Source organism: Sarcophilus harrisii, chromosome 2 (assembly GCF_902635505.1).
Source record: "Sarcophilus harrisii chromosome 2, mSarHar1.11, whole genome shotgun sequence".
Taxonomy (NCBI): domain Eukaryota; kingdom Metazoa; phylum Chordata; class Mammalia; order Dasyuromorphia; family Dasyuridae; genus Sarcophilus; species Sarcophilus harrisii.
The window spans coordinates 475,102,727-475,127,700 of NC_045427.1; the positions used below are offsets into that span (position 1 = coordinate 475,102,727).

The 24,974-nt window shown below is 44.8% G+C and overlaps 2 protein-coding genes across 5 annotated transcripts; one reads left to right on the forward strand and one right to left on the reverse strand.

Annotated features, from left to right (window-relative positions):
• Window positions 1-433: 433 nt before the first annotated feature.
• On the forward strand, window positions 434-7,393 carry POLR2C (RNA polymerase II subunit C). The gene is made up of 9 exons (XM_003757279.4): window positions 434-619; window positions 794-843; window positions 2,487-2,555; window positions 2,672-2,724; window positions 3,800-3,928; window positions 4,355-4,406; window positions 4,590-4,758; window positions 5,392-5,466; window positions 6,039-7,393. The coding sequence occupies exons 1-9, from the start codon at window positions 534-536 to the stop codon at window positions 6,181-6,183; spliced, it is 828 nt and encodes a 275-aa protein (XP_003757327.1). The 5' UTR covers window positions 434-533; the 3' UTR covers window positions 6,184-7,393.
• Window positions 7,394-7,711: 318 nt separating this feature from the next.
• Window positions 7,712-24,580, reverse strand: DOK4 (docking protein 4). Of its 4 annotated transcripts, none has more exons than XM_031954568.1 (9): window positions 24,419-24,580; window positions 14,611-14,931; window positions 10,824-10,931; window positions 10,565-10,679; window positions 9,975-10,094; window positions 9,675-9,864; window positions 9,191-9,329; window positions 8,611-8,734; window positions 7,712-8,497 (listed from the first exon to the last, which is right to left on the reverse strand). In XM_031954568.1, the coding sequence occupies exons 2-9, from the start codon at window positions 14,674-14,676 to the stop codon at window positions 8,379-8,381; spliced, it is 981 nt and encodes a 326-aa protein (XP_031810428.1). In that variant the 5' UTR covers window positions 14,677-14,931; window positions 24,419-24,580; the 3' UTR covers window positions 7,712-8,378. The 4 variants fall into 4 exon arrangements, with proteins under 4 accessions (XP_031810428.1, XP_031810427.1, XP_003757329.1 ...); XM_031954567.1 differs by lacking the exon at window positions 24,419-24,580 and adding an exon at window positions 23,768-23,882; XM_003757281.4 differs by lacking the exon at window positions 24,419-24,580 and adding an exon at window positions 23,358-23,659.
• Between the last annotated feature and the right edge of the window lie 394 nt (window positions 24,581-24,974).

Genomic DNA, 24,974 nt, shown 5'->3' on the forward strand with positions numbered 1-24,974 from the left:
TAGTGTTGACAATTATCCGTGCATTTATTTTGAAAGTTAAAAGCTTTAAAATTAAAAAAAAAAAAAAAAAGACTTGGCTTCAAATCCTAACTGCCATTTACGTCTCTGGAATGGAACCCTCAAGAAAAAGGTAATATCAAAAATTTTAATAGCTTTTTATTTTAAAAATATATACAGATAGTTTTCAACACCCACCCTTACACATTAAATGCTAACTGCCGCTTACTAGCTGCGCGACCGTGGACACTGCCCTTCTCTGAGATTCAGTTTCTCCATCAATGCAACGAGGGAGTCGGACCAGACCCGTAAAATTCCCTCGGAGACTCCCCAGCTGGGTAGTCCCATTGTCTGGGTCGTGTGTATTTACTCCTCCTAGAGTGAGGGGGCGCTCTGGGCTCTACGCGGGGCGCGCGGGAAGATGGAGCGGAGCCGCTCTAGCTGGCGTCCGGTGACGTCAATGGCGGCGCTCAGTTGTTTAGGTGAGCGCCGGAGTCTGAGGCAAACGTGGAGGCCGGGGGCCGTTTTCGGTCGCGATGCCTTACGCCAACCAGCCCACGGTGCGGATCACCGAGCTCACGGACGAGAACGTCAAGTTCATCATCGAGAACACGGACCTGGCGTAAGGAGCCGGCAGCTTGGGGCCCCGGAGAGGCCCACGAGAGCGTGGGGGCGTCTTCCGTGCTTAGAGATCTCTGGGGAAAGGGCTTGGGTTAGGACGCCCTGGGGGGGCGGGGACGCGGGAGGAGCGGAACGGGCCTTATCTCGTTAACCTGTTGCTCCCTCCTCCCCTCAGAGTGGCCAATTCTATCCGCAGAGTCTTCATCGCCGAGGTGCCCATCATAGGTAAGCCTCCCGCCTCGCTGCCATGGTAACAGGGCAGCCCCGCGTTCATTCAGTAACAGACGGCTTCCCGCGTCTCCCTAAGGTTTCAGGGTGCAGCGCGCGGTCTCGCTGATAACCCTGGGGAGGCGGTGGCTGTATGATTGACTCCCATTTTGCAGCTGTGTAAACTGAGGCGCAGAGCGGTGACATTGAGTCACCGAGAGTCACGGCGCCGTGGAAGTGGTGCGGAGCCGGGGAACAAGCGGGCACTGAGGGCGTCGCTTCCCTTATTACCCAACTGAACCGTTTGTCATCCTCGTACTTATCCCGCCGCCCTCTGCCTGCTTGTTGGCGGCGTTACTCGCCTAAGAGGCGTTCCTCCCCTCCCCCCTCCGCTTTCTCTTCCGCGATCCGGCTGCGATCTCCCCTCCCCCCCCCTCCAGCTGAAAGTTACCTCATTCTCATCAAAGCCCTTTCCCGCGGGCTCTTGGAGGACTTCCGTCTCTGCTCCGCTCGCTTTTGGTTTTAAGCTCCTTGAGAGCATCATCTGTTACAAGATTTATTTGGTAGCATGATTCCTTATACATGTGGAAGGCTAAAAATACAGTCTATGTAAAGTGCTCTGTAAACCTACAATTGCTATGTAATTGTCAGCTAACATGTCTTAGACTCAGAAACTGGAAGGGACTTTTGAACTTGGGCGAGGGAGATGAGAATAGAGCACAATAACCAACACGGATTTTAATGTGGTTGAGAGCTGGTAAAACAGAAGGATTGCAGTGGCAAGCCCGGGATCTGATTGGAAGTGTCAGAAGAAACTTTGTTAAAGTCAGTCTCTCAGACTGGTTTGGGATAACTTTGAAAGTTATATATTGAATTTATTATATTTTTAAAAAGAAAAAGCTATATGTATTATCCTCTTTTTCTGTCCTACTCTGAACATTCTATGCTTTATTAAGTGGAGAATAAAAAAAATGAAATGGAGTTGAACTAGAAAATTTTTAAAGTTTCTTCCCAGCTTTAATGACCTGTGACTGTGCAGTGGGATAATCTACAGTCTTTACCCTCTCTTTCCTGCTAACCAAATCTTGTTCTTTCACGGTCTAACCTCTTCCTTTAAACTTTTAACATTTAATATGCATATTTATTTTACAGTTAAGCTTATAGTGCTTAGTTTAATGTCTGGCCTATAATAGGCACTTAATAAGTGCTTGTTAACATATTGACTTAAAAAGTACAAAAATTCGTGATGCAGCATTAAGTGAAATATGGTTTGGATAAAGAAGGTCATTATAAGTGGAGACCAGCTGGATCTTTTAATATGAGCTAAATAAAACAAAGACATATCAAGCATGAATTATAAAAGTCACAGTAGGAAGATCACTTCTAGTAGAGTAAAGAGAGTACATTTGAGAGGTTTGAATAACCTTTTTGCATAGCTTGAGGATAGATTATAGAGAGCTTTGAAAAAAAGGCAGCTTCCAATTCATTTCAGTGCTTCCTAGCTTGCAAATAACAGTATGGTATATATTGATATAATGAGCAAGCTTTGCTCTTCCTCCTTGAAGGATCAACAAGGGCCTAGCTACTACCTGCTTTATTGCCTGGCCCTTCAATGTGACCTTTGTGACTCAGTTGCATTTCTTTTTGTTTTTTGTCTTTAGCCATAGACTGGGTCCAAATTGATGCCAACTCTTCAGTGCTGCATGATGAGTTCATTGCCCACAGGCTTGGTAAGTGTTAAGTTCACCAAGAGTTGGAAAGAAGAGTTGCCAATTTTAGAAAGATATGAGTGCAAGCCACCCGACTTTTGAAGTTTTTGACTTGAAATACTGCTTTGTTTTTTTAGGATTAATCCCTCTTACAAGTGATGACATTGTAGACAAGCTGCAGTACTCCAGGGTAAGATTATAACCTATTCAGTTTGATTACCAGAGAGTTATTTTCCTGGATGACATACTTTCAAGCTGGTAGATTGCATTTAGTTGTCCAGTTTTACATTTTAGTAATTCTCAATCTTTATCATTTTACTATGCCCATCTCCCCTCAATCACCTTATATTCTTTAGTTCCAAAATGGATGTGAAAAGGGAACTGGTAGTAACATCCTACCTTGTTGATCCTTTTAGGAAGAGATAAGTTTGTGTTTGTGAAGTTGGCTGTATATATGGGAAGACATCTCTCTGTAATGATAAAGGAATGGGTACGGGACAAATTATGAGGGAAAACAGTATTGACAGAGAAGTTATGCTAACATAAATTAAATACTCCTCTATACCAGTTCTGATTTTAAAAACTTTTCTTCTAGAGCATCCTTTTAATCTTGATTTTCAGGTTAAATGAAATGTGAAAGTTACCAATAGGGGAGTAATATATGTATCTATGTAAGATTAGGACTCTTAATAAAATTTTCCAATTTAGATTTTCTGTATTTAGCAATTGCCTGTTGGACTTATAGACTGGCTGGAGTTTATATATAAGTTGTGATCAATTATTTGGTTAGAAAAAGAATTAGCTTTTCCAATAGGGAATAAATAAATGATGGTTGGATATACAGGCAAGCCTAGAAAAGCTTTTTTGAACATATAGCAGCAGTGAAATAGTACCATGGGACCTAGTTCCCATTTACAACATTGTTTTTATGGGAAAATAAACATTTAGAGTTCTGTCTTGGAATATTGTCAGAGCTTCTTGTATATTTATGATGATGCCTATACTTGTGGGATAAAGGAGTGGGGACGTGGTAATGTTGAGGGGGAAGAATTGTCTTTCCTATATATTTATCATTTTTAAGGCATAGACTATCAGCCCAAGAGAATAACATCAGATTGATGCTGTCCACAAAAATGTTTTTGAGATTCTATAATTATACTATTTTATAAATTTAGAAAATTAAGGGAATTTGTGTTGGATATAGAATGCATAATCCAGACTTAGTTCTTTTGCTCCACTTATTTCTATTTTTTGTCCTCTCCTAGGACTGTACATGTGAAGAATTTTGTCCTGAGTGCTCAGTAGAGTTTACGCTCGATGTCCGTTGCAATGAAGACCAGACTCGCCATGTCACATCTCGAGATCTCATTTCTAATACCCCCCGCGTCATTCCGGTCTGTATCTAGTGGCCTCCTCCCTTACAAAGACTTCTTCCACCATATAAGCTCCCACTCAGAAGTTGTGATAATTCTTCATTCCTTATAACATTGTAATTCCAAGCATTACCTTTTCACCTAGGTGATAATTGAGTTTCTGACCACAGATCCTTTTTATTGCCAGGCAGGGATTGTATAAGTACTAATTCTTGGTCTGAGTGTACCATGTCTGACCAAGGAGAGCCCTTTAAAGTGCCAGCAAATTTAGACTGGGATTGTTATAACATAGGCCACTAACCACGGGTACATTCTTCTAGCTTTTCCTATCATAACACCCTTGGCTTAACTTTCTGTAGTCATCACTTAACCAATTAAAGCTTTACCTCATTTAATAAGCCCAAAATAAGAGAAGAGCAGCTAATCTCTGCCTTGGGTTCCTTTCAGGTGACATCCCGGAGTAGAGACAATGACCCCAATGATTATGTGGAACAGGATGGTAAGTGTCTTGTATAAGAGTTCAAATACCTGTTCTTGCATGTCATAGAATGGTAAATGGAAAGAGAACAAACAGAACTTCTTATTGCTGCTTTCAGGGTAAACTTGCTTTCAGCTTTTTATGCTGCAAATCTGATCCAACATCTGGAAGACTTATCTCCAATTGCCTTTCTTGTCTTTTTAGACATCCTTATTGTCAAACTCCGGAAAGGCCAGGAGCTGAGACTACGTGCCTATGCTAAAAAGGGCATTGGCAAGGAACACGCCAAATGGAACCCTACAGCTGGAGTGGCCTTTGAGTATGACCCAGACAATGCCTTGAGACATACAGTCTACCCAAAGCCTGAAGAGTGGTATGTTCTGCTTCTCAGTACAAGTGAAATGTTTACAAGGAAAAGGGAATATGGACTCTGAGATCTATTCTGATCCTTTTTGGCTCACTTCCTATTTAGATGTCAGATATAACAACCAAAAAGGCTCACATAGGGTCTTCTAATTTCTACTTATCATATTTCCAAGCCATTCTGTGTATTTTCTAGGTGTGTATTTTTGTCTACTTCAGCAGTCCCTCAAAACATGATCCAAAAACCCTGGGAGTCTCCAAGACCCTTTTAGAAGATCTGCAAAATTAAGCTATTTTCATAACACCATGACGTTTTAATTTCTAATACAGTAAATATTGATAGCTCTAAAGCAAACAAAAACTCTTTGAGGTCTTAATAATGTTGTAGAGGGGTCCTGAAAGCAATTGAAAACCACTAGTGCCCTTGAATTCCACATTCGTTTGTAAGCAAAACCTGTTTACTATACCACACAGAATAAACTTGCTCAGCAAATTAACATAATTTAGACTCAAAGGAAAGAATCTGTGTTAAACATTGGGATTTGTGAAAAATGTCCCTATGACCCTGTGTTTGCATATTCAGTAGTTGTCCCATAAAGCACTTAAATGAATTTTAAATTGTTATTGTCTTTGATTATCTTAGGCCAAAGAGTGAATATTCTGAGATTGATGAGGATGAAGCCCAGGCTCCCTATGACCCCAATGGCAAACCAGAGAGGTAAGATCTTTTAGGCACTTTGCTTTACTTCTAACAATATTGACCAATCTTAATTACCTTGCATTTTGGTGGCTTCTGTTGTAGCAGTAGGGATATAGAGCTTTGCATGGGGTAAGTAAGCACCAAAAGAGAAAAATCTTTCATTTTGTTAACATCTAGTGACCCAAACCTAAATCTGTAGGAAGTTTCAGCTGAATTACCACTAATCAGAACTCTTGCAGATTTGGGGCATTATGGCCCCTTGCTTCCCATGTCTCTTAATTCATATTCCCAATGAGTTGCCTTCTTAAACAAAATTTAGAAGGTAATAACTTTATGATCCTTTCCCCTTCAAAAATTTTAAATGGCATGTATTTGTTTGGAGGTTTTTCAGTCCACACTGATGTATAATAGGAAATGCTTTGATTTTTAAGTTTTAAAAATAACTAGAGATTTTCTTTTCTTAATATTATTCCTTATGGAGGACTCCTGACTATAAGAGTTAGCTGATAGAGAGTAGGGTAGGAGATAACCCCCAAAGTCAAGATCTTACATCTTTACAATGCCTGCCTTTTCTTTGGTCCCCATTCCAGGTTCTACTACAACGTGGAGTCCTGTGGCTCTCTTCGCCCTGAAACCATTGTCCTCTCTGCTTTGTCTGGTTTGAAGAAGAAATTGAGTGACCTCCAGACCCAGCTAACCCATGAGATCCAGAGTGATGTCCTAACTATAAACTAGCAGCAGTCATTTCTATCAGAAATGGGACTCTACAATAATGGATGGACTTCTAGCCTGAAATTCTGCTTGCCAGACTGAAAAGTGGACTAAAATTTGGCCTGTTCAAAGATCTGGCTAGCACATTGCAGCTTTTAAGCCTATTGCCAGTTTGGAATGTTAATTAACCTAGGAAGATATCATGGGAAGGAGAGGTGGGAGGCTTTATTCCTTGCAAGATTTCATCCTAGTCTCCTTGGGTATTCCCTTAGTATGAACAGAAAATAAAAAGCCTTTTCCCCTAGGAATCAGCAAAGATTTTGGAGGATAAGGTGAGTAGGTGTATCTTTATTAAGTCCTTACATAACCAATCTTTAGACTATATTGGCCTTTACTACACCTCTACTGTGGTACCTTTGTTAGCAGCGGCAAGAAAAATTCTCTTCCATAGATTGTAGGCTCAGTAATACAGTGAGTGAGCTACTCTTTGGTGGTGCCTCAGCTGACTGAGTTTTGAGTACAGTGTTTTCTTCCAGGCTTGCTTTGGAGTGTTCCATTAATTTCTTACCACGCCCCAGGTTAGGTCCGCTGCCTTCTCAACCCTAAACTCCTCTAACTATAGTTTGATCACTTAATTGAGAAGAGAAAGCAAGCATCTTTCAATGTCTTTTTGATGATGAGGGTGGGTTAACCCTGATCCCTTATTGCTGGCTCCAAAGGAAAGTACAACATCACTGGTTAGTTGGATGACAAATCAGAAATTCAAATCAGATAGTAAGGGTCCTTTATTAATGAGCAGGTTTTTTTTTTTAAAAATCATTTTTGGCAATAAACAGCACATAATTTTCTGACCTACTTCCTCCATGCATCATTCTGCCTGGCCCAACCCAGATAGCTCTCAGACCATTCCAAAACCTTTAGACAGAGCATTCTCCCCCATCCCCACCCCCCACCCCCCTATCTTCACAAGCAAAATCTGACTTGTTCCTCAAAAAGAAGAGAAATTGAATGAAACCAAGGAGGAAAATTGGGCCAGTGGCTACCTCCCTTGATTCTGGATTTGGATGGGAGGATCTACTTCTTTAGCCTGCCTTTTGCCTCCACTGAAATAAATATTTACAAGAAGCTCAACTCCCCAAATCAGGACCACAAACATTAAAAAAAAAAGTTCAATGTGAATAGAAAGATAGCCCTTCTGCACGGTAGTCAATAAATACCAGCACTAGAAAATCAATTGCTTTAAATGCATTTCAGCAGCATCGGCCCCATGTTAAGTGGGAAGCCTCCTGTCCTATGAAAGGAAAGGACAAGTGGTAGAGGTACTCCCCAGAGAGGTGGTGGGGCAGGGGAGGGGTGGAAGCCTTAGGGATGTTACCCTGCCTCCTTAATATGTCATTATCTGACTTGGAGGATATGAAGCCACCTTTCTCAACTTGATTTTGGGGCAGTATACTGGGTCAGACCCAATCAGGGTCCTAGCCCTCCTCCTTTCCCACAGCCTCCTTTTCAAGGGGTAAGATAATGATCAATGACCCCTCCAGCCCCAATAGGCAGGAAGGGGTTTGTGCAGAAATTGCAGTTTAGAAAGATGTCACCAGATGTGTCACAGTATAAAACTTGCTGCTGGCACAACTCAGATTCATCTTCCTGTGCCATCCTACTAGGACCCTGGATGGGAGTTCTAGGGCTAGCAGCTGCTTCCTGGCCTCTGCCTGGGCCTGCTCAGGGACAGCCAAACTCCTAGATGCCTGCTTTTGCTTGAATTCAAATCCCCCTACCAGAGTCCTTCCAGGTTCTAGGATCTGAGGGGCTTTTCCACAGACAACAGGAGAGCAGCTGCTCCAAAGACACCAACCACTGGTCACCAGATGTTAAAGTTGCATTTGTGGGTGGGGAGGGCAAAGATAAAGGGGGAAATCCCATTAATATAGAATTATATAACAATATATATTAAAATCATAACCATATACAGTCTCTTGGTTGCTCTAGCCCCTCATGCATGCTCTGGTGAAGTGAATGGGCCCTCTCCTTGGGCCTTGCCCGTCCCTCAGCTGAGGAAAGGGCATCTATCCCACTCGCTTTCTCCAGGCTCCTTCTATAGGGCAGGGTCCTGGGCCATCTGCCCCTGCAGGGAGAAGTGTGAGAGGAGAGGGGCCAGGAAGGAAGGAGCCTTCAGTGCGTTGCCAATCCCTCCCTCGGGATGACGAGCCATTTCAGCATCACTGGGAAGCAGTTTTGGCCTCCTTGCTCTCTCCTGTCCCAGCCTTTGGCTTCAGCAGGATAAATCTGTTGAGAAGGTCATTCTCGGAACTTGCCTGAGCAGCCCCATATGCTTCCCCTGTGGACAGAAAAGGAGGGCTAAGGTAACCCTTGTGGGGTCAGCATGGGGATAACCAAAAATGACCTGTCAAGTGAATCCTTCAGAAAGGCAAGGCAGGGGAAGTCATTTACCAGTATAGCTGGAAGTCTCGGCGATGTTCTGGGACCCAGTGATGTGATGCCAGTAGGCACTCCGGGGCAGCATGGTGGTCGGTGTGCATGGGTAGGAGTAGTGCTCAGTACCTTTGTTTAGCAGCTGGGACAGAAAAGGAAGGCCATTAACCCAACATGGTGGAGGCTAAGAGGATGAGACATGACAGAGAGGGCCTAGGGATCTGGCCTGGCATCTGCACAGGATCCAGCTAGGACAAGGCTTGATGTAGCATCGCTTTGTCAGAGAAGTGACCTTAGGGGATTATTCAGTCCCTTCATTTTCCAGGTGAGCAAATTAAGGCCTAGAAAGGTTAGGACTTGTCCAAGATCATATTAATCAGTGGTGGAAGGAATCACCAGACCCCAGTCTGACTCCAAGCTTAATGCATTTCCTCTTACACGAGTGCAGGAGTGTATGCTCCAGTGGTACAGAAAGTTGTCTCACAGGGATCTCAGAGTGTGCTGACCTCCCTGGCCTGTCAACTCGGTCCCCTTCTGCTTCACCAGCCTGCCCCCCTCCCTCCTCTCCCCCCCCTCCCCCCCCCGCCCTGGGCCTTACCCTCACATTCTTCTCCATCTCCAGGAGGACCCGTTTGTGCTGCTCAGCGATTGCCAGGGTGGCACTATGGACTCGCTGGTAGATCTGCTCCCCCTCCTGTGTCTGGAATGTGTAGAGCCCTTCACCTGCATCACACATCCTGTTGGACAGCACTAGAGCTATGGGAAGGGTGGTGGGGACCAGAAGTATACACAGACATAATGTATGCCATGCTAACATGCATCACCTATGGCACAGGATTGATTTCTGCTTATTCACAACCAAATTAATGCTGCCGGCCCCACCCCACCCCCTTTTCATATCATAAATCCTTAATCCACAGGCCCTCTGAAAAATACAGCAGAGCCCAGCCTCTTGAGGTTACTCCTTGGCTCTGGACCCAAAGTGCATTTGGCAGGATGCTGGTCAGAGATGTAAGTAGATGGAGGATAAAAGAATGGTCTCTCCGTTTTCCTAGGTGGGGTTGGAAGATTTGACACCCTACCTGCCAGCCTCAAATGTGAAGCGTGTGGCATCCCGGCCATAGCGGCGCAGAGAGCAAAGTGGCCATGAGATGAGCTTTACACGGGGATTGTGCATGTCCCAGAGGTAGATATTCTCATGGGTGATCTGTAGTTTGCATTCACCATAGACGTCCAGATTGGGGCAGGGCAACAGGAAGACATTAAATCGATCTAGTGAAGAGGAATGGAAAGAGAAAACATTATAGTTGTATGGAAAAGTCGCCTCTCTGAGACACTTTCTTTAAACTTCAAACCTATGTGTCCCAGGTCCCATCTCTTACCTGTCTGTTCACATTGTACTCCTGGAGCCAGGAGGTCTGGCTCTCCCAGACTGATGTCATTGAGACGGGCCCCTAAGCATTCCACAGACAGTGTCTTATACCACTCCTCAGCTTCCAGCTCTGAAAACACAGGTTTGATCCCTTATCAAGCATATCCATCTGTACTTCCTATCCCTGTGCACTGGAACCTGCCACCCAAGAATTCAGCAAGAGAAGGCATTCAGAGCTCTCTCAGGGCACCTGCTTTTCCTTACCACCATGTGACCAAGTGGTTTTTCCTCTTCTGTCCAGCTTCCCATTAGAGGAAGAGAGAGGACTTCTTATTTCAGTTACTACAAAATAAGAGTGCCACTCTACCCACCTACTAGCAGAGTAAGCCCCAAGTTTTAAAGGTGGTCACCTGGCTCTTCCCACCAGGAATCTAATCCTTACAGTCAAAAGCAAACAGCTACATCCTCTTTAGGATTCCATTATTTTGAGGAAGACCCAAGATCCTCAACTCTAAGCCCAGCTAAAGCTAACCGTGTCTGGCTCCAAGTCTTCCCCTGGCTTCATGTCCCTAGCTGAAGTCTGCCATTTCAGGCACTCACCAGAGTCACAGGTAAAGGTTCGAGCTGAGTCATCAGTAAAGATAATGGCCACGGCCTGTCGCTTTGTTTCCTTAGGGAGCCTAGTGACACATTTCACGTTGCTGATCTCAGTCACCTGTATGGAAACCATAGGATTCTCAGCCCCAGGCAAAAAGGTGGCCAGAATGCCCCGGGTTCCAGTCAAAAAGTAACTTTGGGAGGAAGAGTGTTAAGATTAAGGGTCAGCCTTATTAGCCATGAGGTAAGGGAGGTGACTCACCTTGGGGCAACCTCGAAGACACACAGACTTCTCGTCAGGATACTTTTCCAGCCTCTGAGGCCCTTTGCTAGAAGACTTTCGGAAAACCAGCCAGCACCTTCGATAGATCTGTCAGGTAGATGATTCAGGCTCAGCTCAGTCCCCTACTCTGGGGGTAAAGTGACCTGGCTATTTTATGAACCAACTATAGAGGGCAGCACTTGATGGAACTCAATAGCTTAAGAGAAAACCTGAGCGAGTAAGGAGGAAACATGGACTGGTTCTTCAGCTAAGCACTAAAAACTCGGCACAAAACACAAATGGGTTTCCTTGTCCCCGATGTAAAAAAACGAGTAACAAGTGCATCTCCTACTGAGTTCAAAAGGCAAGACCAAAGTGAGAGGAAAGGATACACGAAACATTCTAAAGAGCCTCATCACAAAGGATGTATCCTCAAAACATGGACCTGTGGTCTTGGGTCCAGTTTTTTATTGATGCCTCCTGTTTTTATATTGCCTTAGTTTCCCAATATATCCTTCCTCTCCCACTCCCAACTCCTAAGAAAAAACTGCCAGAAAGCAATCTCATAACAAAAAATTTAAAATGATAAAACAAACAGTAAAACCAACATACCAACTAAATCTAGCATAGGTTAAGTGTTTTGCAACTATGGTTTTCTGCCCCAAACTCAATCTTGGCAAAATTCAGCAATACTATTATCCTAATACTTTAAATTGGGAGTAGTAACGCAATGGAATTCTAAACAATTGCTGTCATCTAAAAGATTTCTTAAAAATTGATATGTCTATGATTATTTTGGCTTTGTCTGTTGAGTTCTGAAATAAACTTGACAGATGGAATTCAGACCTAACTTTTGCATCCTCTGCCTAATATAATGCCTGCAAATTTTAATACTTGATGACACATCTGTGCAGTGCTTTACACTTTAAATGGCTTTCACATGTATCTCATTTAAGCCTCTCAACAGCCCTTTGAAATAGACTGAACAAAGATTTATGGCCCCATTATGGAAATGAGGAAACTGAGGCTCAGACCAAGTATTTTTCTAGATTTCTTGGATTCCAGTTCAGTATCTTAATATTCTATCAAGTCAACTTCTGTGTTGCACCTTACTCTTAAGTCCTAATCCTCTAGATTTGAAACTATCCTTTCTAGTAGTTCAGAGTACCAGGGAGAAGAAACAGGGTTCCTACTTGGTGATAAGACAATTTGAGGGACACAGAGAAAATAACTTGTCCAAAAACACATGGCTGGATCAGTGGGAGTCCTAGAAATAAAATTCCTAAATCTTAATTCCCTTACCATGTGATTGCTCCCTGTCCTTCACTAGTCCTATTCTCCTTAGAGATGAGGATATGAGAGTCCCCCTTTTACCTGGAGCTTTAGTCACTTAGAAAATCCTATAGCACCAATTCTTCCTTTAGGGGTAGTATAAAGTTAAGTGCTATGCTTCCTACCTAACCCAGGGGTAAACCAAAAGTAAAGGTGTAGGGAAACTGACAGGGACTTCATATAATCTATGACTCACACCACAGTGGCCATGTATGCAGGGAGTTTGCATATCATCTACACAGGGCCACTCGCCAGCCAGGGCTTGATCTTGGTTGGGGCATTTTGGGGAGCCTATGCTCAGCTAAATGAATACTAGAAGAGATAAGCTCTCCCAGACCATGGGGGGTGGCTAGAAGCCCACACCTCTCCTTTTGATCTGCTATCTTGGGAACCACCAGGACAGAAGTCTATTTCCTGAGCTACTTGTTTTAGTCTATTCTCCAAGTGGAATGCTGAAGGCCAGAGCTGGCACTGGCGACCCAGATGGGCAGTCTATCATAGTAGAAAAGAGCATCAGTTTGGAAGTTAGAAGACTTCAATTACAATAAATCTGATTCTAGCTCTCAATTCCTTTATCTGTAAAATGAAGGGATTCCTGTCCAGCCCTAATATTCTCTCATTCATTATATCCTCAACTTGCTTAGCTTCTAGGTTCTTCCTTTATTAGCCTCCTATCTACCTAGTGATTGAAGGGAGCACCATTATTCTATGTTCTAAGCAGGTTTACTTATCATATAATTCAACAAAGCACTTAAATCAAGTGCTCAAGATTCTTCCTCATTACCTTCCCCCTCTTCAGGAATCCAGTATCTAAAACTCAGAGATCTTGTTTGCTTTTGGGAGGAAATTAACTTTAGTTCTGCCTCTGAGGCCACAGCATGTTCAGCCTTGGAATCAGTTACCCTAGGTTGCCAATGTACAGAAACTGATGCTCATGAAAAAAAAATGATTTGGTTGACACTTAGTATCTAGCATTGGAGGTTGAAGTTGGGGGGATATAGGTTAGGTAATATGTTTGGAAAGACTCACTTGTGAGCCTAAGAACCCAGAGGCACCAGGTTCTTAAAAAATCTGGTTTATTTAAGGTCTTGTTCAGAAAGGGAATGTTAAAATCTGGGGTCCCAACTCTGCCTGTAGGATGACCTTGGTCTGCTTCATTGCTCTTGACTTCAATCCCTTTGAGAGAAGAGGCAGTTAGATAGATTGGAGGTCAATGAGTTAAATGTTTTTCCCCAGGGGACGTGAATGAGGGCCTGGAGGTGGGCAGTACTAGCCTAGTCCCATTTGAGGGTCCAAGCTGTTCTATATATTCATTTTATTCTAAAATGTACCTATTACACTTTAAATCAAATCCTAACTAGATCCTGGCTTCCCACAATCACAAAATATAGCCGTCTATTGGCTAGTAACCAAGAGGGCCCTTTTGGGACCATCCTTTGCATTCTAGCATACTGCCCTCAAGAAATCTAGAAGCTGTCAAGATGCTACAAGACTATAAAAAAGCCAGTCCTTCACCTGATAAAGAATGCTTGGAATATCTACTTAGAACAGGGAGAAAGATACCTTGATCTACCAGAGCATTACTATACCACACTATACCACACTATACTATATCTGCCCATATAATACAAGGAAAGTGGAAGAGGACAGTTACCTAGAAAATAAACACTAGGGCTTGAACCCCACTGGAGCATTTGGAAGCACTACTGCTTTTATTCTGGGGCACAAAGCTTCCCTTGAAATATGGTATACAGAGGAGATATAAGCTAAGAGAGCTGGATAATTAAGTCAATCTATGATCTTTTATCCACTCAAGCTTAAGGAGTGTTAGTCAGTCTGAACTTATCTAGGACTTGCTGAACTCAGGGTGATGAAGGAATAGAAAGGAGGACTATTTAAACTAGAGATAGGAGGGAAGGAGACAGGATACAGTTCATTTCAAGGAATTCTCATTTACATTTAAATCAAATCAATAAGTAAAAGCATCTGCTTTTCCACACCTCCCCCATCTCCCTTCTCTAGCTTTAAAAATACACATATACACACCAGCAATCTGATTTGTGGGAGATAATGTACTTAAAAGAAAGAAAGAGTCCCCAGGGCCAGACCAATTTCTGCCAGATACCTCTAGATGGCTGTTTTATAGCTCTGTTGTAGCCCTGGATTTCCAGGGCAAATGCCTCAGGGACAACTTTAACAATAGTGGGGCAGAACAGGCCCCCGTTCCAGTCTTCCCACCCACCCACTAAGAAATAACTCCAGATTTGAGCTCCAGGTCGGGGCTGACTACAGAGCTTCCAGGAAGGACTACAGGAGAAAGATCCAGGAGCAAAATCCTAAACCAGCCCTAACCAAAAGGCAACGAATGCAGCCTATTTCCATATTCCTAGATTTCTTGAGTGTCTTTAAAAGACAAGCTCCTCCCCATGGTCATGTCAGCCCCATGCTCACTCACCCCGAGTTTCCTGCTTTTCATCTTCACGTAGCCTTGCTTGACAATGTCATTAAAATTGGTCGCCATGGTGCCGGTACTCCCTCAGCCCCTCCCAAGGCCTGGATTGGAAGTGCCTCCCCTCCAGGCTTGGATGGGCTTCGCCAAGTCCGTGGGATACCAGGGGCAGACTCTTCTTCCCGCAGCCTGCCTATCTTTTCGGGATCAGCTCCTCCAATCACCTGTTCTTAGCCGCTCCCTCAGGCTTCCCACCAGCTCCTCCTCACCTCGCCAGCCTTAGCATTGTTCTAGCAAGTCCTTTTCTCTGAGCTTTCTTTGCTCTGGCTGGAAAATAAAAAATACGGGTGGATTAAAGAGAATGACATCTTTCCCCTTTCCTCTCTCTTTTTCCCTTCTTCTCACACTCCTCCCCACAAGCCCTTCCCCTCTCTTCTTTTCTCCCCACCCCTGTTCCCATGATGATGACTGAACCATTCAGGAAAACCGAGGTAGACACTAGAGAAGAAAATGGAACAGCCCAGTTTCCTCAGCTGATGTTTAACCCCTTCCTTTGAAGGGGGTTGAAGGGTACTTTCTCGAGCTTCCAGTTAAGGACCTCCGGAAAGCACACAGAGAGCCAGAAAGACAGAAACACTCCAAAGGAGGGGCTCTGTCTGAGTAAGAGTTGGTTAACCATTAGCCTTGCAAAAAATGTTAGCCAGCAGAGCAGTCAGGGTGTCTTTATGGTGCAACTCCTCAATCCCTCTGCCTAAAACTCCAGAAGCTGTCTCTCTGGAGGATGTTTTGTCCTGGGGCCTTCCAGCTCAGTGTCCCTGGGACAGATCTAGGTCAGCTAGCCATGCCTAGAACATGAGCCCCTTGCCCAGAATTCTCTTGCAGACTCAGACACTACATATAATTTTCAAGCGTAGGCCTAGATGTTGAATCTACAAAGGAAGAGCCTTCCCGGGGGCAAAGAACAAAAATGCAAGTGTGATTTTGATGTTTCCTAATCCACACTCTCCAAAGAATTAGGGGGACTGACACCTAGAACATATTCCTGCTGCTTTGAGGTAAAATATCATTTGTACCATCTGCCCCCAAAGATATCTTTCTGTCTCTTCCTCACCCATTTGGAATGAAAATTCCTCCCCCTCAACATACCCACTCCCTTCTAACATTCAAAAATGGGGATAGCATAGTGTCAGCCTATGCTCCATCCCAAGCCACACCCTTACTCTTATTCAATTCAAGCCCTGGACATCTGCCAAGAGCTCCTTCCATATACCTGTTGAGGGAAAGAAGCAAAGGAAGTACCAAAGTAAGAGCAAAGTCCAACTAAATGGGTCAGTCTAGGGAGTAGGAGTGACTAATAACAATAATACTAGTAATAGCATGTATATAGCACTTTAATGTTTGCAAAGTGCATTACAAATGTAATCTCAATTGATCCTCAAAACAATCTTGAAAAGTAAATGCTGTTATTCTCATTTTACAAATGAGAGAACTAAGGCAGAGTGAGGTTGTGACATCCTGGGTCACACAGCTAGTAAGTGTCTAAGGGAGAATTTGAATTCAGGTCTTCCTGACCCTAGGTTCAGCATTCAATGATGCACTATGTGCTACCTACCTACCTGAAAATGATTACCCGAGGGAAAGTCATTTATCCCCTTCCAGAATACAAGCACCCCGAGAACTGAAAAGGTCACAGAAACAAGATCCCAGACTTGGGAACAAATTATTAGGGCTCTTATACTACTCCCACCCATACAAATTCCCAATTCAAGGCCTCATTACTGGCCACAGTAAGTATTAAATACTTAACTAGGTTTATACAATTGTCTTTCTATCCTAATATAATACCCTGGGCTTCTGAATGGGGATCCACTTCTTACTCTCTAAGCAGAAAGATTCTGTTCTAATTTTCCTGGAGGCAAACAACCCATTCCCTGCTCCAGGTCCTATTGAAGAGATCAGGCTGGAATTTGGGGACTTGAAGGGGGCATTATCAGATCTAGGGAACAAGGCCACAGTCCACAGTCTTAGAACCACAGTTCATTAAAGTATCTCAGGATCCCCACATTTTATACATGAAAGAATTAAGCAACCTGCCCAAGGTCACACAGTGAGTCAGCACAAGTATGGGGGTGAAACCCTTTTACTTGGGGCAGAATGTCCCAGGTTCTAGTTCTGAAACCTTGAGAGCAGAAGTGCCGTCTCCTTAGATACTGCCTGGTATCGGTTCTAGCTACAGGCACCCACTGGAGAATAGGAAGGTACCAAAAGCAAGGTCCCGTATACCTCAGGGACCACTCAGTGGGAAGGGAATGGCACTTAGAGGGTCATCGAAGAGTTGCTGCTACCAGGAATGGTGTCCCTGAGGCCTGGCCCCGAGTCAGACCTGCCAGCAGCTTGGCATTAATTAATCTCTTGGAGCCCTGTCTGTCAAGTCTCTAACAAGGAACAGATGGTGAGGCCCCATTGGGCACACTGAAACAATGGGAGCAGAGCCAGTGAAAGCGCCGCTCTCCCCTTCACCTTCCACTCAGTCCTGAGCCCCCGGAGCCTTCACCTGCCCTCCCCTGCTTGGGCGTCCCAGATGCACTGCTGGGAGCCACTTTCTCCTGAGATCCTCCTTTGCTCTGACCCTCAGGGCTGTCCCAGGGTCAGTTTCATTAGACCTGATACTTTCTCTGAAGTTTCCCCCTACCATTTCCATATTCTGATTCTTACAGGAATACTTAGGAAATCTCTTGTCAAGGTGGATCCAGACGTGAACGAGGAACCTGTCCACCTGACAAAAAGGATGGAAGTTCTGAAACTTATCTATTATAAACCACCTCTTTGGGAGCAGAGCAAGATAAGATATTCTCAAACATACAACATTCTGTTCAGAACCTAAAAACAGATCGATTCCTCTTTTAAAAAGGGGGATTGGCTGCATGGTTATTCTGAATGTTTTTTTTTTTTTTTTTCTTTTAAAGATCTATCCAGACTCCAATTTGCCCTCTTAGGTGTTTGTAAGACTACTATAATCCCTTCTACCAACCTAATGCAACCATTCTCCTTCTTTCTATTCCTCATCTCCAACAAATGTATCAATAATCTTTCCACAGAAAACCCAAGTAACAGCAGGACACACTCAGGAGCAATCCTATACCATCCCAATTCACAACCCAGCCCTTATAAGCAGTCCTACAATAATAAACCAGTGAGCACGGCTCTGACTCCAAGAGAAATCCTTCAATAATAAGCGATCACACAATAGCAGTTTTATCCTGGGGTACAACATCATTCTTGGCCCAGCCCCATCCAGGTTCAAAGAGAATTAGAGAATCTGGAACCCAGAAAACTGAAAAGGAAAGGAAAGTAAGCACGGAAAAAGATGGAAACTTAGAACAGAAGGGGGAGAAAAGGGAGATAAAGGAGCCAGTAATTATCACTGAACAAAAGAATGAAAGACAAAAAATAAAATCCCCATAACAGTAGAAAACAGAGAGGGATGGTGAGAAGGAAACCCCTTAGGAAAAGCCTCAAAATGAAAAAAAGGAAGAGAAGTCCTGAAATGTGCATTTAAAAAGGAAAAGAAAAGGGTCAAGATGTAAAGAATAAGCAAAAAAGCTGAAGTTTCCATCAAGTGCCAGAAATCTAAAGTCGAGGAAAACCAGCACTGAATGTCTTGGGTGAACTTGGGAAATTACTTTTCTTAAAGCATGGTTTCCCCATTATCTATTGGATATAATAAATAGTTATCAAATCCCCTTCCTTTTTCATAGATGTACAACTATCACAGGATCATAGATTTAGAGCTGGAAAGGGTCATCTAGTTCAACCCTCTCGTTTTTAAGATAAGGAAATGGAGACTCAAAGTCTTTACCCAAATAAAAAGTGGCAAGTCCAGGATTTGAATTATTCTAGATCTAGAGTTCTTTCCAATGAACCACACTGCCCTCCAAATTGCATAGATCACAGCTACAAAATGCTTTAAACACTTTGGAGAAAAGATATCTGATATTACCAAATTATTCATACATCATTTTTATTTTCTGATAGCATCCTGAAGTCTTAAAACACCTTTAGTCACCATCTAAAATAAGTAGTTGTGATTTCTGCATTTATCTGCACAGAACCACCATGTCACACAGAAAGTAACTAAAGGTCAAATCAGCTCGATTATTTATCCAAAGCCAAAGAGGGACCCAGCTCTGGAGTGAAGAGCCCATGATCTTTGGTGAGACCCGCTAGAAAATCAAAGTAGGAAGCCCCAGCAACAGCAGCAAAAAAAAAAAAAAAAAAAAAAAAAAAAAAAAAAAAATGCGGATGCCTGCTGCATTGGTTTACAACTGCCCCCTCCCCTTTCCCTCCCTCTGATGTGCCAAAGGGTTACGGGGATGAAATTCTCACTCTCCAAAAGATTCCCTCTTCCCAAGGAAGAGCATGGAGTCAGGAGAACTCACCCGCTAACAAGTCTCTTTAGCTGTCGAGGGTGGGAGGATACCTCTCAGACTTAAAGCTCAGCTCCAGTGAAGCGCTCCCCCCCACACCTATCTCCCTCCCCCTTCCTCTGCACCTAGATTCTGCCTGGAAACTCTGAAGCTTTGCTGAGCGACCGCCACTGGCTCAGGAACCCAGCACGTCTGCAGCCAATAACAAAGCAAGCCGAGCCTCAGGCCTCCTCACCCCCATGGCAGGACGGATCTGATCTTATCGGGACTTTAAGGAAAGCACCACCAAGCTCTCCCCAGCAGGTCTCCACTCCAGACCAGAGATCTTATCGCAGATTTTCTCCAGCATCAGGAAAGTAAGTCACCTATCCAGTTATCTACTCGTCTGGTCTTCTCTGGGAGTGTGATTTTTATCGGTCTGCAGCTAAGTCTCGGCAACCAACTGTCTCCACTGAGAAGACACAACCCTAAAAGAACAGGAAACTTAAAAAATGTGGCAAAGATCAAATGCCCATGGGATTGCAAATCAGTGGGAAAGTAGAACCTGGAAAGGAGCTGGAGAATGAGTTAAGTAGAGGAGTCAACCCAACTCACCCAAGGTACCAGCCTACACAAGGCAGAAATGCAAACCTTCCTCCTCCCAATAGCTGCTTGATTCTAATCCTCTCCTTTCTTAGCCTGCTCTCTTCACATATTGAGACTCTGGTCAGGCTATGGGATGTTTTAGAAGATAGTGTATTACACTTGGAGTCAGTGAAGGCCTGAGTTCAGATGCTGCCTCAGATACTAGTTCTATGAACCTGGGCAAGTCTTTTAACCTGTCCGCTTCATTTTCCCCATCTGCAAAATAGGAATAATGATGGCACCTACCTCCTCGAATTGTTGTAAGGATCAAATGACATAATATGTATCTCAAAGAGAATGCATATCTCAAAGCAAAGCGTTTTGCAAAACTGCTATATAATATATAAATATAAAAGTGCTATTTTATTAAGTAGAGCCTGGACCTCAAATCTTTTTAGTCCCTTTCTGCCTGCTGCCCCCATCTCTCTAGCTAAGTGCACCTGGTTTTATTACCTAGATGTATACCTGCCCTATGTAGAGCATCTAGGGTTCCTAGCAGGCCATAAATTCCATCCTGCACTAAAATTGGCAAACTTGTGACTCAAATACTACTCAGTCCAAGTAATCATAGGTTCAAAGCTGCCTTTGGTTCCCTCTACCTGGCAAGCCTCTGCCTAAGCAGAGTCCTGGCCTGGTCCTGCTCCCAGCCGCACCTCAGCCTGGGGTTTGTTTTAGTGAAGTCATATCCAATCCAGTTTTCTGGGGCTAGAAAGGCTGGGACCAGCTACTACAAAAGGAAAAACTGATTTGACGCCAGGTCTTCTGCCAATGGAGGGCGGGGGTGAAGGAGAAAGGTCGGCTCTTACTAGGAGTCTCTGAGCAAGGAGATAGGGTCAGCAATGCATACTGCCTGCAAATCAGTAAGGAAGTTTTTTTTTTGTTTTGTTTTGTTTTAATCCCAGGAGATCTCAGTAATGTTGCATTCTCAGGCAAGAAAAAAGAAATTATATGAAAAGGCTGAGGATGCTATTAGCCATGGTTGGGATTTCTTCTGAAAGAGAAGCTAAATTGGTCTTTATTCTCAGACTTGATGATTCCTGGAAGAAATCATCTCTGGATGGAGCCTAGCTCTTCTTAATCACTGCAACAAACCCCAGTTTGAGCTCAAAGAGCCCTGACTCTCCCGCCCACTCCACCAGGGAATTCAACCGGTTCATTGAAATTTTTCTACCAGGGTATGTCATCTAAACACCTCAAATCTCACTGTCAGATTAACATTCTATCAACTACAAGTCTGTAAACGAACCCATTACCTTTTAACATATGGAAAAGTCATCATTCCTCAGGGCCCCCAATTTCAAACAGAAATTTGATATTTCTGTCATGACCCAGTTTACTGCCAAAAAGCCTATGCAACTGTAATTTAAAAGCATCCTATTTAAGGCTGAGGGAAGATACTAAATATCCAGAAAAGGAATGGGTCTCTGATCCCTCAATTGCCTAGGCTCTGGACCTGGATCCACCACATGTCTTCTGGGATTCCTTCCCAATAAGAATCACTAAAACTCAGGGGTTGAAAAGTAAATAGGAAAGGGGGAGGGAATCATTTTACAAGGGAATTGACAAGTTAATTGATGCTCCTTTGAGGAGGAGGGTAAAACATTGGAAGGGAGCATCTGGGTCAGAAAATACCTTCACTTTTAGATCTATGTTTTGGGAGGAGGGGGCCCAGGAGGAAAAATTAATCATTGGGAGCAATGATAATTGGAAATGAGGGACAAAGAAAAGGAATACAAAGATATAAACTTACTTTGTGGGGAGAGGGGAAGGAGCTGCTAGGGATGACCAGCAAGCAAAGAGCTGGGAGCAGGAAAACCTAGAGCTGGCAGGTTAGTTCTTGCTCCTTTAGGGTGGGGCATTAATTGGGGTGTCAGGGTCAAAGAAAATAGCAAGTAAAGGGTGGAGGTTGGAAGATGGGAGAGATGGCATAGTCCTCAAAGCCTTAGTCCAGAAAAGAAGACACAATTATAATGGAGAAAGGGAAGAGGGGAGGCAGTTGACAAATTAGCTCAAGTGCTTCTAGGAGGTCTGACTGGAAGGGGCCAAAGAAAAAAAATCAAGTTTGGACGATTTACAGATTTAGACTGGGAAAGAGCCCCAGAAACCATCTGCTAGTCAAACCTTATTTTACAGAGGAGGAAAGTGACTCTCAAGGAGGTTATATGAATTGTCTTAAATAAATTGGTAGCAAGAAGCAGAAGCAATATTTGAACTCAAATCCCCTACCTCTTTCCACAATATCACAACAAATTCTCAGGAGAAAGAGATAGTGGAGTCTATTGTACTCCTCCCAGCAGGTAAAAGGCAGTGGAGTGCTGCCAAGGATAGTGGGGGGGGTACCCAAAGCCCAAATCAAGCAAGGTTGCAGTGGTCATAGCACCGGGCTGAAGGCAGCTGTCAGGTTAAACTCCTGCCACTTTGGGGCATAAAAGGCAATAAAGAGGGTAAAGATCTGAGGAACATCAAAATGTGTGGGGGAGAGGACCTTTAGGATGCCAACCCTGCAAAGAGGGAATAATATGATAGTGACTACCTGGGCCAAGGTCGGGGGCAGAGGGCATAGCAACAGCACCCGTGAGGGACTGAGGGGGGCACTAGGGAAGATGGTAGGTGGAGAAAATGATGAAGGGGGGGGCTCAGGAGAGGGGCGCTATAAGAGAACGGAGAAGAGGACTTATGGGGTGGGAAGGAGCATGGAGAAACTGAGCTTATGGGAGGGGGCTCAAAGCAGGGTGCAGACATAAGAAGCCAAGAAGAGAATCGTCAGTGGATTGGGGTTCTCGGAGAGAAGGGTGGGAAGAGGGAGCCTGAGAGAGAGGCTCGTGGGGAGAGGGTTCAGGGCAGAGTGCATAGGGTGGAGATTCAAGGGAAGGGTTTTAGGGATGGGGTTCGTGAGGAGATTCAGGGGACAGTGAACATAAGGAGAGGGATTCAGGAGAAGGGGTTCTTGAGGAGGTTCGATGGAGAAGTCAGGGAGTAGGCTCATCAAGGGGAGAACGCAGAGAGAGGGTTCAGGGAAAGAGGGTTCTAGAGGGGCGCACAGAGAAGGGACACAAGGGAGCCGGATTCTCGAGGTTCAGGGAGGAGGGAGATTCAGGAGAGTGATCTCAAGGGAGGGGATTCGGGAGAAGGAACTCACAGAAAGGGGACTTAAAGGAAGAGATTTTCGAGGAAGACGTTCCGGGGAGAGGCGCCCGGGGAGGGTATTCAGCGTAGAGAGGGGCTTCTCGTGGAGAAGACTCGGGAGGGGACACAGAGAGGAGATTCAGTGGAGGACCCTCAAGGAAGGAGATTCGGGAGGAGCGCACAGAGAGAGAACACAGGGAAGGGGCTCAAAGGAGGCGGTTTAGAGAAGGGGGCGCACAGGGAAGAGATTCAGTGAAGGAATCTCCAAAGGAGGGGCTCAGAAGAGGGAGCATACAGAGAGTGGACTCAGAGGAGGGGGTTCTCGAAGAGGAGGATCAGGGGAAGGGGGCACACAGGAAGGAGCTTCGGTGGAGGGGATCTCAAGGGAAGGGGATCATAAGAGGGAACGCACAGAGAGGGGGCTCAGGGGTAGGTGTATGGTTCTTGAAGATGTTCAGTTGATGTGCATAGGGAGGCGACTGGCAACTGGCAGGGGAACCCCTTCTTTCCTCCCCTCTTCCCCCCCAGACCCAGGGACTCACCCTCTCTTCCTTCTCCTCTCCCTTCCCCACTTACCCCCGCGCTGCTCCCGCCCCAGCTCCCGCCCCGGCTCGCTGGGGCCGCAGTCCAGGCACATGCCCGCTTCATGGCGCTGCCCGCGGGCCCATCTGGGCAGCGGCGGGGGTGGCGGCGCCGGGCTAGGACTGGGAGGCGGCCGCTTGTCCGTCAGCCCGTCTGTCTCCCAGCCTCTCTGCCTGCTCCGGCTCCCTCCTTCCCCAGACGTCGCCGCCGCCGCGGCTCCCTAGGAACCGGCCCACCCCGGCCTGGGCGCCGTATTCCTTCGAGCTGACGGGCCTTTGCTTTCACTGCTGGCTCTGCCTCCTTCCTTCCTCCTCCCCGATTCCTCTACATATCGCCTCCTCAGCGCCCCCAGGTCCCCTCCTTGCCGCCGCCCCAGCTTCCCACTCTGAGCCCCTGCTCCTTACCCCACGGTCCCTTCTGTCCGACCCCGGCTCCCTCAGGTTCCTCTGCAAAGTCCAGTTCTGCACGCCCTCTCCAGCAAAACGCCCACCTCCTGACCTCTCAGTTGCTCCTTCACTTTCTTCCCCCACCCATCACTTTTTCAGGCAGCCCCCTTCCCACCTCCTCCGACGTTCTCTGAGGCGCTCCTAATAACCCACACCCCAATATACATCTACCCTCAATTAAGCAAAGTCTCAAACCGAGCCCTTAACCTCTTTCCATTGTTTCACTCCACCTCAAACTTCCCTCATTTCATTCATTACCACAGAACATATACGCGTACTCCGACCTCATTCTTTCATCACGATCAACTCTCCCCAGTCCAGGATTCTCAGTTTAATTCAGCCTCTCACATTGTAATCTCTGCCCCAATGCCCGGACTGACTACAAAAAGACCACTTTCTTGGTCCAACTTCTCGCCCATCCAGTTCCCAGAGGTGAGAAGATTTATCGTTTATTTGAATTTCAAGTGTGTTATGATTTGCATGATTCACCATACACACGACCCATACAACTCACAACCCCCAAATTATATGAAATTAGATACAAATTTTCAAATATTATTAGGACTCCACTGAAGGACTTCCTTTTAGTTTTAGGACATTTTCACCTACCTTGAAGTCCTATCTGCAAGAATGAAGAGCTTACAGATTATTAGATTTCGGTGGCTTGGATCTTACCCTTCCCCAGGTTACAGGATATTTCATGATGGTCATTCTCACTAGGGAAGAGGCAGGATAAGCAGCACAGGAGAATCCAACCAGAAACGTTGGTCGTTGAACACTGGGCTTTCCTAATGGAGCTAACCAGTCAGAAACTCCACAGCCAGGTTTGATAAGGGCTGGATTGTAATAGGTTATTTTGCCTTCTCATTCACCCTATTAGTTTGAAATCCCCTAGCTCTAAACTCAGTCTCAACCTTTTGCCTTTCCCCATATATCTCCTGTCTAAACTTGAACTCACCTGCTTTTCTTCAGACCTTAATGTCCAATCAGTAAAACTCCCACAGATTTGATCTATTTTGGGAAACTGTTTAGACAAACCAGAAGGCACATTTTGGCCACTAACAAAAAAAAATAGACTTTCAGAGAAAATCTTTTTAAAATCATCTTTTCCTGCTTGCCATCTGGGGGAGGGAGTGGAAGGAGAAAGGGGAAAAATCGGAACAGA